This window comes from Oncorhynchus keta, chromosome 32, assembly GCF_023373465.1.
Source record: "Oncorhynchus keta strain PuntledgeMale-10-30-2019 chromosome 32, Oket_V2, whole genome shotgun sequence".
Taxonomy (NCBI): Eukaryota; Metazoa; Chordata; class Actinopteri; order Salmoniformes; family Salmonidae; genus Oncorhynchus; species Oncorhynchus keta.
Window position 1 is genome coordinate 18,632,562 of NC_068452.1, and position 16,011 is coordinate 18,648,572.

General features: G+C 46.0%; 1 protein-coding gene across 2 annotated transcripts in view; it reads left to right on the forward strand.

The window, feature by feature from the left end:
- The window catches only part of LOC118365210 (rap guanine nucleotide exchange factor-like 1), a 37,712-nt gene extending 22,001 nt beyond the window's left edge, over positions 1–15,711 (forward strand). The window contains exons 4-15 of one of the 2 annotated variants that reach the window (XM_035747224.2): positions 467–564; positions 2,423–2,538; positions 2,829–2,996; positions 3,369–3,466; positions 3,676–3,798; positions 3,952–4,130; positions 4,388–4,478; positions 4,759–4,809; positions 5,035–5,122; positions 10,058–10,122; positions 10,287–10,341; positions 13,578–15,711. In XM_035747224.2, the coding sequence (XP_035603117.2) occupies positions 467–564; positions 2,423–2,538; positions 2,829–2,996; positions 3,369–3,466; positions 3,676–3,798; positions 3,952–4,130; positions 4,388–4,478; positions 4,759–4,809; positions 5,035–5,122; positions 10,058–10,122; positions 10,287–10,341; positions 13,578–13,702 (1,257 nt within the window). In that variant the 3' untranslated portion in view covers positions 13,703–15,711. The remainder of the gene's footprint in view (positions 1–466; positions 565–2,422; positions 2,539–2,828; positions 2,997–3,368; positions 3,467–3,675; positions 3,799–3,951; positions 4,131–4,387; positions 4,479–4,758; positions 4,810–5,034; positions 5,123–10,057; positions 10,123–10,286; positions 10,342–13,577) is intronic. The other variant, XM_035747225.2, reaches the window with a different exon arrangement.
- Positions 15,712–16,011: the final 300 nt, after the last annotated feature.

Here is a 16,011-nt window from a genome sequence, read left to right on the forward strand (position 1 = left end):
GGCCGTGTGCTGTGGCGTTCTCTCTGGGTGGGAGCTGTGTGGAGTGTTGATTCTGGCGGCACTCTTTTTAGGGCCGCCGGGGTTGTCATGGTGACGGAACTGACTCAGCTGCGCACACCTTGGGAAGTGAGGTGGCTTTTGAGGCGCTTCTACTTTTCCTTCTGTAGTCACATTTAATAACACATCTCTTGTCACTTTCTTTCACACAGACTCCTTGGCTTCTTCCACTGCTCTGTTCTGTCTCCACTGTCGTCTACCTGTCTCTCTGGTGTTCTGTCTCGCTTTTATTTCTCTCCCTCTCGATCTCTCCTTTCTTTCTGGAATACTGTAGATGCAGTCTGTCTAGCAGCAGATCTTGTGACGAACTGCAACTGCCCACACAGTGCTGGTAGACCCAAACGAACACACAGACGAGAGGCACAAAGTGCACTCCCTCTCTGAATGTTATGTCTCTCCTCCGCCTCAGGAGCTATATCTGTGTGCAGTCCAAGAACTCAGTCAGTTCCCCGAGCTCGTGGAAGATGTGCTGAAGCTTCAGCGCTGGACCGAGATCCTCCAATGCCCGTAAGTCACACATCCACACCAGCCAGATGCACACACACACACACACACACACACACACACACACACACACACACACACACACACACACACACACACACACCGAGCCCGCAGTCTTGCCTTTTAGCACCAGTCTGCTAGGGACAGCTTTTCTGGTGTTCTGGGGCTGTGAAAGGCATTGCAGCTGGATGTCGCTGTGTCACTCCTCCTGGTTTAGTCTGAATGCCTTTTTTATCTCACAAGTTTAACAATCACTGTTGATTAGTGTAATACAATTCATCCCATTTGGCGTTTCTCCTATTTTGTTGCATTACAACCTGTAATTTAAATGGATTATTATTTAGATTTCATGTAATTTGACATACACAAAATACTCTGAATTGTTGTGAAAATGAAAAAAGAACTTGTTTCAAAAAAAATAATAAAACTGTTACAATGGTGCGTGTATATGTATTCACCCCTTTGCTATGAAAAATAAGATCTGGTGCAGTTTAGTCAATAGTAAGTCAGTTTTGCACACAGGTTTTTTTAAGTGCCACATGAGCTTCACATGACCTCAGTACCTGTTTGAAAGGCCCCAGAGTCTGCAACACCACCGAGCCAGGGGAAGCAAGGGGCACCATGAAGACCAAGGAGCTCTCCAAACAGGTCAGGGACAAAGTTGTGGAGAACTACAGATCAGGGTTGGGTTATAAAAATATACAAAATGCTGAACATCCCACGGAGCACCATTAAATCCATTATTTAAAACATGGAAAGAAATGACATCACAACAAACCTGTCAAGAGAGGGCCACCCAATAAAACTCACAGGCCAGGTAAGGAGGGCATTAATCCGAGGCAACAAAGAGCCCAAAGATGACCCTGAAGGAACTGTAAAGCTCCACAGCTGAGATTGGAGTATCTGTCCATAGGACCACTTTAAGCAACACCACAGAGCTGGGCTTTATGGAAGAGTGGCCAGAAAAAAAACATTGCTTAAAGAAAGAAATAAGCAAACCTGTTTGTCTTCCAGAAATTTGGGACGGAGGTTCACCTTCCAGCAGGACAATGACCCTAAGCATACTGCTAAAGCAACACTCGAGTGGTTTAAGGGGAAACATTTTAAATGTCTTGGAATGGCCTAGTCAAAGCCCAGACCTCAATCCAATTGAGAATCTGTGGTATGACTTAAAGATTGCTGTACACCAGCGGAACCCATCCAACTTGAAGGAGCTGTAGCAGCTTTGCCTTGAAGAATGGGCAAAAGTCCCAGTCACTAGATGTGCCAAGCTTATAGAGACATACCCCAAGAGACTTGCAGCTGTAATTGCTGCAAAAGGTGGCTCTACAAAGTACTGACTTCGGGGGGGGGGGTGGTGAATAGTTACGCACGCTCAAGTTCTGTTTTTTTGTCTTATTTCTTGTTTGTTTCACAATAAAAATATTTAGCATCTTCAAAAGGGTAGGCATGTTGTGTAAATCAAATGATACAAACCCCCCCCCCAAAAAAAATCTATTTTAGTTCCAGGTTGTAAGGCAACAAAATAGAAAAAATGCCAAGGGGGGTGAATACTTTCGCAAAGCCACTGTCTGTTGTTTTTAATGGCCTTGGTTTCTCCTTTAGCCTCCTAGCTCACACTGGCTCATCTAACACATTGTGGTGCCTCCCCCTATAAACAGGGCTAGGAGTTTCCCCTGACCTTGTAAGGAAGAACTCTGGCCCCTATTAATTACAATCTACTTACTTGCAGGTGACGGTACATACAGACCTTGTGGGTCCCATCCCTACTGCGGCACACAAGCCGTCACACCCAATTTAAAAACTCGCTGGCTTTGAAAGGATGCAAAGACTGACAGACCGTCTACTGTGTTTCCCTAAGCAGCTCAGAGGAGGACAAGGAGATTCGGAAGAAGCAGGTCCGCCCTCTTTTCCGCCACTTCCGTCGCATCGATGCCTGTCTGCAGCCCAGAGAGGCCTTCCGGGGCTCAGATGAGAGTGAGTGAGACACATCAATCATACTGTGATACTTTCTGTATTTTGAAAGTCCTATATCTTGGGGGGAAAAAAACGTCATTTCTCACATGCAAAACATTTTGGGACTGTATCAACAGTGGCCCAATGAAGAAGAAACAAAAAATACCCAAAGATTGTTTTTGGGTGGTATTTTCCTTTCTAAGGTATTCAGATATAGGCCAACCGATATGAGGATATGGGACAGATGTTGTACACACTAAAGCCATGTGGGTGAAGTTAAAAAGTGTGTATGTGTGTGTGTGCGCGCACAGTCTTTTGCAGGGTGTACACGCCGGACCACTCGTACGTGACGATCCGCAGCCGTCTGTCGTGCCGCGTGGGGGAGATACTGGCACTAGTCAGGGAGAAGCTGCAGTACAGCGAAGACCAGCCAACCCAACCTGGCAACCTGCTGCTGGTGGCTGTCACCTCCGCCGGGGGTAGGACCACCCACACACAGATACTGTATACTTTAAACCTACGATTACTTCTCGCCATGCCTACTTTTGATTGGCGTTCTGTAGGGAAAAAAACAGCCACAACCAAAACACCCAATCAGACAATGCAAGCTTTGACATGATTGTTTGAACAGCGACGCTTACATCCACAAAGAGGTTTAGATTTAAATCCACAAATGACTACCCACCACTGCATGGCGCTAAGCTGCCAAAGTGTTTTGACTCTATGGAGATGAAAACAGTTCGTTGATGTTCTGGCGTGTATCTGTGTGCTTCTTGTTATGTGTTGCTGGAATCTCTACTAATCCATTGCGTGTGTGCTGATGTGTGGGCTCATTTGTGTTGTGTTCTCAGAGAAGACTGCTTTCCGGCCTAGCGACGAGGCGGTCTTCACCACCCTGGGAGTCAACACTCACCTGTTTGCCTGCGAGCCCTCCGAGCTGGAGAGCCTGGTGAGTCCTAGAACACGAGTCATCACTTAACAATGGAGAAACAAAAGCCCTGGCTGGTGGCCATTTTGGATAGCTCTAAACAACATTGTTTACATTTGAGTCATTATTGTGCTCATAAAGTTATCAAAAACATGCTAAGGAGATGAAACAATGAAGGTGCTTTAGTCCAAAGCTTCTCTGGTAAGACTTTGTTTTCTCTCTCTCCTTAGCTTCCCTTACCTGAGGAGATCCACTGGTCACCCGGCGACAGTAAACTCCATGACATGAGTGCTGAGGAGGTAGCCACTCAGCTGGTGGTGTTTGACTGGGAGCTCTTTAGCTGCGTGCATGAGGTCAGTGATTGGTGGAGCTGTTAGTCCTGGGCGGAACCTCTGCCAAATAATTGCAAAATAATTTCTCCCATGATAAGGAATTATGCTGTGTGTGGTCTACCTACATTTTCGATGAGGTAGACTTATAGTACGTTTCTTTATTGGTATGTCCAGGTGGAGTTTGTGTGCTATGTGTTCCACGGCGAGCAGGCTCGCTGGCGCCCCCTCAACCTTGAGCTGGTACTGCAGCGATGCAGTGAGGTGCAGCATTGGGTCGCCACCGAGATCCTGCAGTGCCAGTCGCTGCCCAAGAGGGTGCAGCTCCTCCGCAAGTTCATCAAGATCGCAGCTCTGTGAGTTCCGGGTGACCTATTGAATTGTATTACACCTAGGTGTGTTGTATTGATGATATGCGTTTTAATGGTGTGTGTGTGGCCACAATAATAGTCTAAAATAGTGCCAAGTAGTGTTATTATTTGATCATTCCTAACAGTGTGTTTTACGGCGTTTTAGTTTATGGTGAAGTGTGTGTTATTGTCTAGTCTTATCTAACGTGTGTGTGTGTGTGTGTGTGTGTGTGTGTGTGTGTGTGTGTGTGTGTACACTCCAGGTGTAAGCAGCAGCAGGATCTGCTGTCCTTCCTAGCTGTTGTTCTGGGGTTGGACAACCCTGCAGTCAGCCGCCTTCGCCTCACCTGGGAGGTAAAACACACACACACACACACACACACACACACACACACACACCAGTGGAGGCTGCTGAGGGTGAGACAGCAAATAATGGCTGGAAAGGAGTAAATGGAATGATGTATTTGATACCATTCCACTCCTGCCATTTACCACAGGCCTGTCCTCCCCCAGTGAAGGTGCCTTCAACCTCCTATGATACATACCCCTCTATGCAGACAGTCAACATGCACGTCAGCAAACACACGGGCGTAGGGATTTGTTCATAACTCTGGGGACTATTTGTTTGTGGCAGGGCCTACCTGGGAAGTTCAGGAAGCAGTTCCAGCAGTTTGAGAGCATTGCGGTGAGTGGCTGTTCGGGGTCTCGTAGGGGACAGTTGATGGAGCCCCTATAATATGGGCTTACTGTGTATCAGGGTTGGGCTCAGTTCCATTTGTCAGTCAACAACTATAAAATAGGTCTTCTGACCTCAAAAAGTAAATGACCCCAATCCGTATGTGGCTACGGGTTCATTTATAAAGGCACATTTAGTGAAGGGTGAGTGAGCGAACGCGTTGTTGTTTTTCAGGATCCATCCAGGAACCACAAGTCGTACAGAGACCTGATGGGCAGCCTCAGGCCCCCTCTCATCCCCTTCACACCGCTGCTGCTCAAAGGTGAGACACACACACACACACACACACACACACACACACACACACACACACACACACACACACACACACACACACACACACACACACACACACACACACACTGTACACTATACACTATACACACAGCAAGTAAATTCACACAAACACTGTAGTTCTCTCTCTCCACTACCCAAATGCATATGTTCATCGCCACAAAGATGCATCTTTACTAATACAGAACACACCCCATCCACACACAGGCCGCCATTGGCTCAAACCACAGACTAAATGAGTGACGCCGGGCCGCTCCTCAAGGTCTCTCTCTGGCCATGGACACACACACACACACACACACCATAGCTGAGGAAACGCTACACGGTGTGTGTGTGGTGCTGAAAACAGGGGCACAAACCTCTACAACCCCCCCTCAAAACACACACTCACTCTACCCTCCAGATGTTGTCCAGATGTGAGCTTATAACATCTCTGACACACACACACACACACACACACACACACACACACACACACACACACACACACACACACACACACACACACACACACACACACACACACACACACACACACACACAATGCTGATTAGAAGGCAACCTTTCTGCCCCGCCTTGCTAATTAACACCCATAGTTAATCTCTCCATCTCCTTCAACCCTAGCCTGGGTACCAGTCTCTTTAACGAACATTTGGAATGGCAGTGGAAGGTTCGCTGAAGAGAATGGTGCTCAGGCTACCTCCACACTGCACACACACAGAGCTCAGCATGCGATCTCCCTGCTGGGCAACACGAGTATGTGACTCGTTAAATGTGGCCGATGCTGGAGTCTACATGTATCGTACTTCTACATCCTCTTAAGGAGTGAATTAAGACGGCTGTACATTCAGTCATTACACTTACATATACAGACGTACAAAGACATCCAGCATACACACGAACACAGGCTTGAGGCACACGCATCGGCATTGAGCCACTTCATAACCTACCGCTCCAACTTCACAACAGAAGTCCCTCATTATCTAAGAAAAGCGTGTTTTTCTCTCTCCTTCTCCCTTTCATTTCCTTTCTCTCCCACGCACACCCTTTTAACTCTGCATGGGGGACCCTGTCTATCAACCTAACCAGGTGGCATTCATTTATCTTCTTTGAGAGCACACCTCCACAGGTGATCAGCTCCATAATGAGCTCTACCTCCTTCCACCCTGACCGCCCTCCCTCCACCCTGACCGCCCTCCCTCCACCCTGACCGCCCTCCCTCCACCCTGACCGCCCTCCCTCCACCCTGACCGCCCTCCCTCCACCCTGACCGCCCTCCTTCCACCCTGACCGCCCTCCCTCCACCCTGACCGCCCTCCCTCCACCCTGACCGCCCTCCCTCCACCCTGACCGCCCCCTTCCCTCCACCCTGACCTCCCTCCCTCCACCCTGACCTCCCTCCCTCCACCCTGACCTCCCTCCCTCCACCCTGACCTCCCTCCCTCCACCCTGACCGCCCTCCCTCCACCCTGACCGCCCTCCCTCCACTGTTGCCGTGTACCCTGCTTTGAGTGTCAACTCCTTTTTTTCCCCTCTTTCTTTTCTCTCCATTCCTCTTTCAAATCTAATCATTTCAAGGCAAGGGAAATCTCATCTTTTTTAGATGAACAAAGAATTGGATCTGTTCAGGAATTGGATCAACAAAATATCACTCCCATTATTATATTAGCTGTAATTCATCGCTGTGATAATAGATTGGTTATGTACTTACATCATTCTACATCATAATACTGTGTGTGCAATTTCCCTAATGTGTAGTATATTACACTTAAGTGTCTGCTTGTCTCGTTCTCTCACACACACACACACACACACACACACACACACACACACACACACACACACACACACATTGAGTATAAAAGCTCTCTTGTCAATGTCACTTAGACACCAAAAACATGTATGGAATGTTTTTATATTTGAATGCTGTGTATACAAGGCTCCAATATAATGTCAAGTTAAGAATGACGCCAGCTCCTAGTTTCCTATACAGGGCTGCTCTCAGGTCTCTTCCTTATTTGAAGATCAATTCAATCTAACGTTGTAGTATTTTTATGCAGCTGTTTTCCACCAATGGTCCAATAGAATCACAGAATGGTTTTGGTGTACTGTAATATAATAATGTAGCTCTGTTGGTAGAGCATGGCACCAGGGTTGTGGGTTTGATTCCCATGGGGGACCAACTTTTTTTTTTTTTTTTTACACTATCCACTCACTTACCGTAAGTCGCTTTGGAGAAGAGTGTCTGCTAAATGACTAAAATGTTCACGTGAAATAATAATGAGGATTTTTATCCGAAGTGACTTAGTCATGTGTGCGTACATTTAAAAAAAAAACCATTTGGCTGGTCCCGGGGATCGTACCCACTATCCCGGTGTTGCAATTACCATGCTCTTCCAACTGAGCTACAGAGGACCATGAACTTAAACAAGACAAACGTACAAGACAACGTACATACTTAAAAAAAATCAACTCCTACGGCTACCAGGTCGACTCCTTTCACAGCTAGATGCTTTCACTTTTTCATAATAGGACCATAGAGAATGATAAAGGACTCATCTTTGTATCTGTCCCATTGTGGCGTCTGTGAGCGCACACGGGCAGCGCAATTGAGGACATCTCCATTTTGTAGTTGTCGATTTTCTTGTACTGTTTTTATCAGTTGGTGAACAAACTGAAATGGCGCATAGTGCCACCTGCAGTTATGAAATGTTTGCGCACGAGTATAATTCATTAGCTAATCCCTCCTGATTACCTAGATAGAATTATGTGATCCTTCATAAAAGGGATAGTTCACCCAAATTAAGAAATAACACATTGGTTTCTTTAGCCTGTAAGCAGTCTATGGACAAGGTACAGCAATCCATGAACTATCCCTTTAACCCACTCCCACCCAGTTGACTACAAAAGGCTGAAAGTCCTGAATGGTGTTGCCCATGCTAAAACAGGCTTTTGGGCACTAGAGTACTCTCATTCTCTATGGGTAGGACACATCTGCTGGCTAGCAGCTTAACAACCATACTGCATAAGCATTGCTATATGTATTGCTGAATGTTTCTTAATGGTCACCAGCATGTCACTGCTGGCTTGCTTCTGAAGCTAAACAGGTTTGGTCTTGGTCAGTCCCTGGATGGGAGACCAGATGCTGCTGGAAGTGGTGTTGGAGGGCCAGTAGGAGACACTCTTTCCTCTGGTCTAAAAAATATCCCAATGCCCCACTGCAGTGATTGGGGACACTGCTCTGTGTAGGGTGTTGTCTTTCGGATGGGACGTTAAACGGGTGTCCTGACTCTGAGGTCATTAAAGATCCCATGGCACTTATCGTAAGAGTAGGGGTGTTAACCCCGGTGTCCTGGCTAAGTTCCCAATCTGGCCCACAAACCATCACGGTCACCTAATCATCCCCAGTTTACGATTGGCTCATTCACCCCCTCCTCTCCCCTGTAACTATTTCCCAGGTTGTTGCTGTAAATGAGAATGTGTTCTCAGTCAACTTACCTGGTTAAAATAACAGATAAATAAAATAATAAATGGTGCAACCCATAGGATTTGAAAAAAAATCTGCATCAGAAAATGTCCATAATATGTCAGCAGTAATAAGTGGAATGATTGTTTTGTACAGTAGAACTTACCCACCCGTGTTGTGATATTCGTCTATTGATTTCTCCCATAGGAGCGGCATCTGTTGACAAAATGGGAAAAAGCTGTGGCTGTGTTATCTAGTGGAAACCAGGTCGAGTGGCCATGTAGAAATCGCTCCGTCATGTCCTGGTTACTAATATTCTACACCGTTCACTCAATTTCAGTTTGAGAAAACAAGCACTGAATACTGTAGCAAATCATTGTACTAAATCGCTGTGAAATATATTTTCAATAACAAAAAAAATAGTTTTTACAGCTGTTTGGACCAAAACCAAAAGTGAAAGACTAAAGCTCAATGAGAAGACTGGGAGATATTGTTTTGAATGCAGCCTATTGCTGTTGCAATTACCCTAGCTTCCACAAGGGGGAGAAGTTCTAGGTGTGGCACCTTTTTTAAAATGCTAGTACAACCTCAGTGATATTTCACTCTGACCTGGGTGGCAGGGTGAAGCATTTTCAACATGTTATTGGACGTTATGTTAGCAGGAGTGTATTATTGTGCGTAACCTGACAGCTCAGTGAGTGCTTCCTGGTACCACACTCGCTGGTTCAGAACGAAAGCCTTTGTCCGTTCATCTCTGTGGTTAAATAACTGAACAGTTCAAGCAGGCATGTGTATGTTGAAGAGTAAGATGCATCTGACTTTTCTCTCTCTCTCTGTGTGTGGGTGATGGTGGGGGAGTGAGGGAGGGAGATGCATATGCTTGCTATGTGTGTGATAGAATTGGTTGGCAAAGTTGTGTGTGTGTGTGTGTGTGTGTGTGTGTGTGTGTGTGTGTGTGTGTGTGTGTTCGGGAAGAGAAGGTGTGCCTGCTGTCCAGTGTGCAGCTCTTAAAGCTCAGCTTCTAGCATCTTTAGTCCAGGGGTGAAAGAGGTCACATTAGCGTATCGCCTCACCTCCCTCCCTCCCTCCACCACACGCACAAACACCCTCCCTCCCCCAGGTCTAGCAGCATTCAGAACATTCTTCCTGACTGGGCGTATCGTCTCGATTAAACATGCCCCCCTTTTACCCAGCACCCGCAAATTCCAGTTCCTATGAAGGGGTCACGGATTGTGACTCTTTGGCTTGTCTCCCTCTCGGTCGTACCTGTCCTCCGTCTATGGGCTAAAGCACCGGTAGACGAGGGCAGCTGCTGGGGCAGGTGTCCACAAGCCATTACTTAACTGTTCCCTGCCTTCACTGTGTGTTTACCTTTCTCTCCCTGTCTCTTCTTTTTCTCTCTCTCTTTCCCTCTTCTCTCTTTCTTCTCTCTCTCAGATCTGACCTTCCTCCACGAGAGCTGCAAGTCGTTTCATGGGGAGCTTGTCAATTTTGAGAAGATGGTGAGTGTACGTTCAGCCATTGACAGAATAGCCAAAGAAATACATGTATGTTTCTATTCGGCACAATCGGCGTGATTCCCTGGACAAAAAAGTTAACCCCCCTCCCGATTTCCCTGACTACTGTCTTACGACACATTACTACACGCGTCTCCTCTCTCTTCCAGCATAAAGTTGCAGAGATGGTGAGGAGCATCAGACGATACAGGAGCTCCCAACTAGGTAAGCGTTAATGGCCACAGGCACACCTGTCTGTTAAGAATAGTCTTGAAGGAGCCGAGCTCCACCCTGCCATCTGTTTAGAACAGCACAGGCCTCGGGGGCCGTTCAATCACACAACCGCCATTCGCGACCACTACACACCCACACGGGCATTCTCCACCCATAATGAATGATATTACTGTCTGACAAACCACCTTGCTAAAACACTCCACTAAGTTGAGTTTAACACTTTAACATTATCATTCATTACATGGCCTAGTTAGCATAAACGCCCACTAACATGAAGTCACCGCACTGGGTACAGCTCAAAACCCATGCGACATGGCTATCACACAGCCTAGCATGTTATATGCTCAATATCATTATTGTCACGTAGCATCACATGCTAAAACACTCGCTAATGTTGGTATTGCATCGTCTAGTGTAACGGATGTGAAACGGCTAGCTTAGTTAGCGGTGTGCGCTAAGTAGCGTTTCAATCGGTTACGTCGCTTGCTCTGAGACCTTGAAGTAGTAGTTCCCCTTGCTCTGCAAGGGCCGCGGCTTTTGTGGAGCGATGGGTAACGATGCTTCAAGGGTGACTGTTGTCGTTGTGTGCAGAAGGTCCCTGGTTCGCGCCCGGGTAGGGGCGAGGGGACGGTTTAAAGTCATACTGTTACATTGATGCTGTTGACCCGGATTACTGGTTGCTGCGGAAAAAGGAGGAAGGTCAAAAGGGGGGTGAGTGTAACGGATGTGAAACGGCTAGCTTAGTTAGCGGTGCGCGCTAAGTAGCGTTTCAATTGGTTACGTCACTTGCTCTGAGACCTTGAAGTAGTAGTTCCCCTTGCTCTGCAAGGGCCGCGGCTTTTGTGGAGCGATGGGTAACGATGCTTCGGGGGCGTCGTTGTGTGCAGAAGGTCCCTGGTTCGCGCCTGGGTATGGGCGAGGAGACGGTTTAAAAATTATACTGTTACACTAGCATGCTTAACACTCAATATCACTCTCACGGTTACACAACACATCTCACAGCCCGGTCCACTATTTTCTTTAAGAGCCAGCATCCCCAAGCGTCGGTGCGATTAATTTGTATCGCGCTCGTGCGCTACTCCGCTCATTAGTTTCAGTAAAGCGCGACGCTGTCGGCCACACTAAGATCAGCGACGTCCGGCCCACGTCCAGTCTAACGCGGTGCCCCGATCAACACACACAAGAGATTGCTGACGTGATATAAGACTCTAAACGCAAAGACACTCGATAAACCCAGTAGAACGCTGGCTTTCGCCACCCTCTTATCGCTGTGTATTTATTGACATGGGGCATAAAGAGAGAGGGTTTCACAGCAGGTGAACAACTTGACCTGTCTACATACAACACAACATGTAGAGGTTTTTTACCAGCTGAGGATTCTTCACATGTACAAGCATGTTACATGTCGGAAAATACACTACGTCTAGATATTTGGGGGGGGGGGAAATGTGAATGCTCCTCATGGTAACACTCCTGACACGGTGCACTTGCTAATGGACGAATACCACACCATGTTGAACACCACTAAAATAACCATAAGGTACTGTACCTTATTTGTACTGCTCCATTGATATGGAGTAAAGCGTTGTTGGGTTGTGGAGCTTTACAAGAAAGGCATTTCACTGTACTTGCGTACGTGACGTTAAAACTTGCGGCGTGAGACCAGAGCCACGCCTCACTGCTTCACGGCATACCATGACCTTAATCGGTGCATAATGTTGCCTCAGCCAGGATAGGGTTAATGTTTTTGTTGTTGTTGTATTTCACTTTTAGATCTAGTTCCAGATCTAGTTCTGTCTATTAAATGACAAGTTAATTCCAAGGCTTAAGCTCCTTTTGTGCTGTATAAAGAACACAAACGAGACTTGACGTAAACTGTGGTGGGTAGAACCTGAGGTTGAAAAGCTTCTGCCTGAAAGTGACAAAATGGGGTTTCTTTTCCACTCTGGGTTTCTCAAAATGGGGTTTATTTTCCACTCTGGGTTTCTCAAAATGGGGTTTATTTTCACTCTGGAATATTCCATCGTCTTCCTTCGGGATCCTCAGACCAGTTGCAGGAAGTGCTGAAACCCTTTTTTAGATGTGTAGTATATGGTACGCAGTGCTATAATGAATCTGGGCTTAGATACAGCGGTACATTGTCTGAGATTACCACTGTATATCCTAATGGACTTGCATGGAATGTATCACAAAGTGCCTCGTTGGATGACCGCAGGGGTCGCTCTCCCTCATTTCAATCCCTCTATTTTTCACCAGCTTTCTCCCCATCTCTTTTTTTTTCTCTACCTGAGTGACTTTGACAATGGTCATCTCATTCCATTAAGTATAGGTTACTTCTGCTTAGCGGGCTAGAGCACACATTTAACCCTGTGTTCTCCGACAGGTATAGTCTACATTCAGGCATACACCACATTCACAAACCCATTGAACCCCCCCAAAAAAAGGGAACAGCTTCAAACTGGCCCTTTGGGCTCAGTAGTAAAATGGCCATCTTATCCTATAGATCGCTGTTGTGATGGTGGCACAGAGGAGGATAACGATGCATCCAAGAAGGATTTGCTGCACCCAGAATGGGAAATGACAAGTTGAGGCTATTGATAGCCTGCCTGACAAAGTGTTTTGCTGTTGGTTAGAACTGAATCAAACCAGTTTATTTGCCTGCTGCATTGTGTGGGCTCGTCGTGAGCAGATGCTGCTGCGATCCTCTAGTTAGGTCAAGTGGAAGTAGTGGGGTATCTGCCGCCGCCCGGTGGTGAGATCAGGACATTGCACGCCACAGCAGCTTCTCTGGGGGTTACACTACCATATAGCGCAGGGATCATCAACTAGATATATATATATTTTTGCGGATGGCAGGAATATAATTACAAATAATTTGTAGACTGCAAATTGACTGAAAGTATCCCAAACATAATCATTTCAAACCTTGCCTATATTGAATACGATCACATGCCTCTCTATTATGAGTGGGAATACTTGGGAACGGGTTTCACATTTTTTTATTAACTTGGAGCTTATTTCCTGGTGTTTTTACAAACTTTAATGTCTAATAATAATAATTATACAAAAAAATATATTTTTGTGCTAAAAACTTGGGGGCAAATAAAACCACCTGCGGGTCGGGACGCCAGTTGAGGGACCCTGATCTAGGTGGTGAAATATGATTACTGCTTAAATTGTTTTGTTGGGGGGTATGTTTAACTAATGAACTGACCTCTCTCTCGTAGCTTTGGATGCAGAGCCTTCTCCCTCTCACCTCCAGACCAAGGCCTACATTCGCCAGCTGCAGGTCATTGACAATCAGAACCTGCTCTTTGAAATGTCCTGCAAGATGGAGCCCAAAGACATGTGAGAGAAAGTGTAAGAAGAGGGAAGACTAAAGAGGGAGATCGCCCATACTCCCCCCTTCTCCACTGCAACTCTGCCCTCCTCAATGGCCTCAACTCTGATTGGATGAATCAGCTAGCCATTTTTGTAACTTCGCTATGCTCTGTGTTTTCCTGGCTCCCTCCCTCCCGGTCTGTTTGTCACGAGCCACCGCTGATTTTGTGTACAATACTCAGACTGCTGGAAACGGCTGAGAAAAATGACTGGAACTCTTTTCTTTGAAGCCTTGTACGTGTGAGGAGGAGGTTTCAGGACTGACTTGAGTAGCAGATTGGACAGCCATTTTGTGCAGAGGATGAATGAATAGTAGACTTTTGTTTGATTTGTTTTTGTTTCCCCAACACCAAGTCATGCTTTTGCTTTCACGTCCAACTGAAACCTGTCCAGTTTGCACTGCCACCAAACCCCCTTCCCCAACTGAACCTTTCTGAACTTACCCAAACCAGGATAGCCAGGTTAGCCCAAATGGGGAAAGGCCGGCTTTGTTTTACTAGACCAGTTGAACTGAAGTCTCTGACATTTGACCCCCAGACAGACTGTATTCCTGCTATTGTCCCACCTTTTCTCTGTGAACTACTCGGACGTGAGACAATCTAACCCTGTGACCTCTAACTCTTGGCCCCTCCCCTCCAGCCAACATGGGCACTTACCACCGACCACTCAGTGGCAGCCCTCAACGAGTCAGCGACAATTGGATAATAGAAAATATACTCCTGTACTAGTACTTCTGGGATAAAATAAACCCAGAGTTTATACCTCTGAACAAAAGCTTCCACCGTGTCACAAGAAGATGTGGTATTCTGACTGATGGTGGAATGAAAAGTCTCTAAACCCCATTTGTGCTGCGGGCTTATTGGCTCCCCACATCAAAGATCTCTCATTGGCTGAGTCAGTTGTTGATTGACAGCTCTTGATAATCCCACCATTTGGGGGGGGTTCAGACTGAGGCCTCAGGTTCACCATCACAAGACAAACTCTTCTTTATGTACAGTACAGATGATGGCAGCCAACATATTTGTATCAACCAAGCACTTTTGCCTGACCTCAGGGTACATTTCAATGAGGATAATAAATACAGCATGAGAATTGTTTGTGATTGTACAAAATGTTCAGTATAGTTCAGTTCAGTATGATTTTTATCGCAATTTAACAAAGCCATTGTCACAACTCTCAACAAAAGAACCAAGGCCCGTTTTATTTTATAGGCATGGTACCATCATCATGGCCACTTGTACTGCACCATAGTTTCTAATATGCTGATTGATGAATTTTCTCGTTGAAAATGGACCCAGTGACGCTGACAACACTTGTTTGCCTGCAAATCTCTCAGGATCCCTGGGTCACGACCTTCGCGGAGGGCTGCCTGGCAATGCCTGTACGATAAAGCTGTAATGTAAATATTCTATGTGTAAATAGCTAAATAATATGGAGACTCTATTTTATGTAAGATGCAAGGAGATTATTTTATTTGTTTTTGTAAATCTGAGAACGGGTGTAAATGGAGACAGAAATGGAGTCTGCTACTGTAGTTGAGGTGAATTGATGAATTGTACAGCATATTTCTTCTGTTTTTTGTTTTCTTAAGCGAGACTGGGTGGGGTGGGGGGGAATTTGACTCGCGTGGAGTTTTGTTTTTGTACAGAAGTCAGTGTTTACAGTCATCTCTCCTGAAACTCAGATGTGTCATTAGATGTGGCCCAAGGTTATATCAGAGCAGTTGTATCAAACCCACCCTTAACCCTTAGGCAATGTGTAGTTCTGGTGTAATTGGGTAGGTGGTAATGTAGTAGTACCTCCACTTTGCCCTGTGATAGGCCAGATGGAATTTTCACTACATTTATATTACTTACACCTATCACCTGTTTAGGAGGTTGGGGCTGAGGGTTTGGGAGTCGATCTGTTCTTTTTAACCATGGGGAGGCCCTTCACTCTGGCCTCAGTTACCACGCACCTAAATAAAGCCTCTTCTGATGACACCTGTGTGCTGTTGGTTTATTCTGTCATTTAACCTTGGCTGCCTCTTTCTCAATTTTTCACTTAAAACATATAGGCATTGGCTCACAGAGCAGCCACACATACAGAACAGGGGTTTAGAAAAACTAATTTTAACCAATTCAAATGTATCAGTTCCTCAACTTGGGTTAATCATGGATGGATTTGGACATGAAGACCTGAAAATGCTAATATAGGTAGCATTAATTTGCATTGGATTTGTACCACATATACTGAAAAGTTAGCATTTGATACAGTGGCTGGGTAAAAACAAAAACAAAG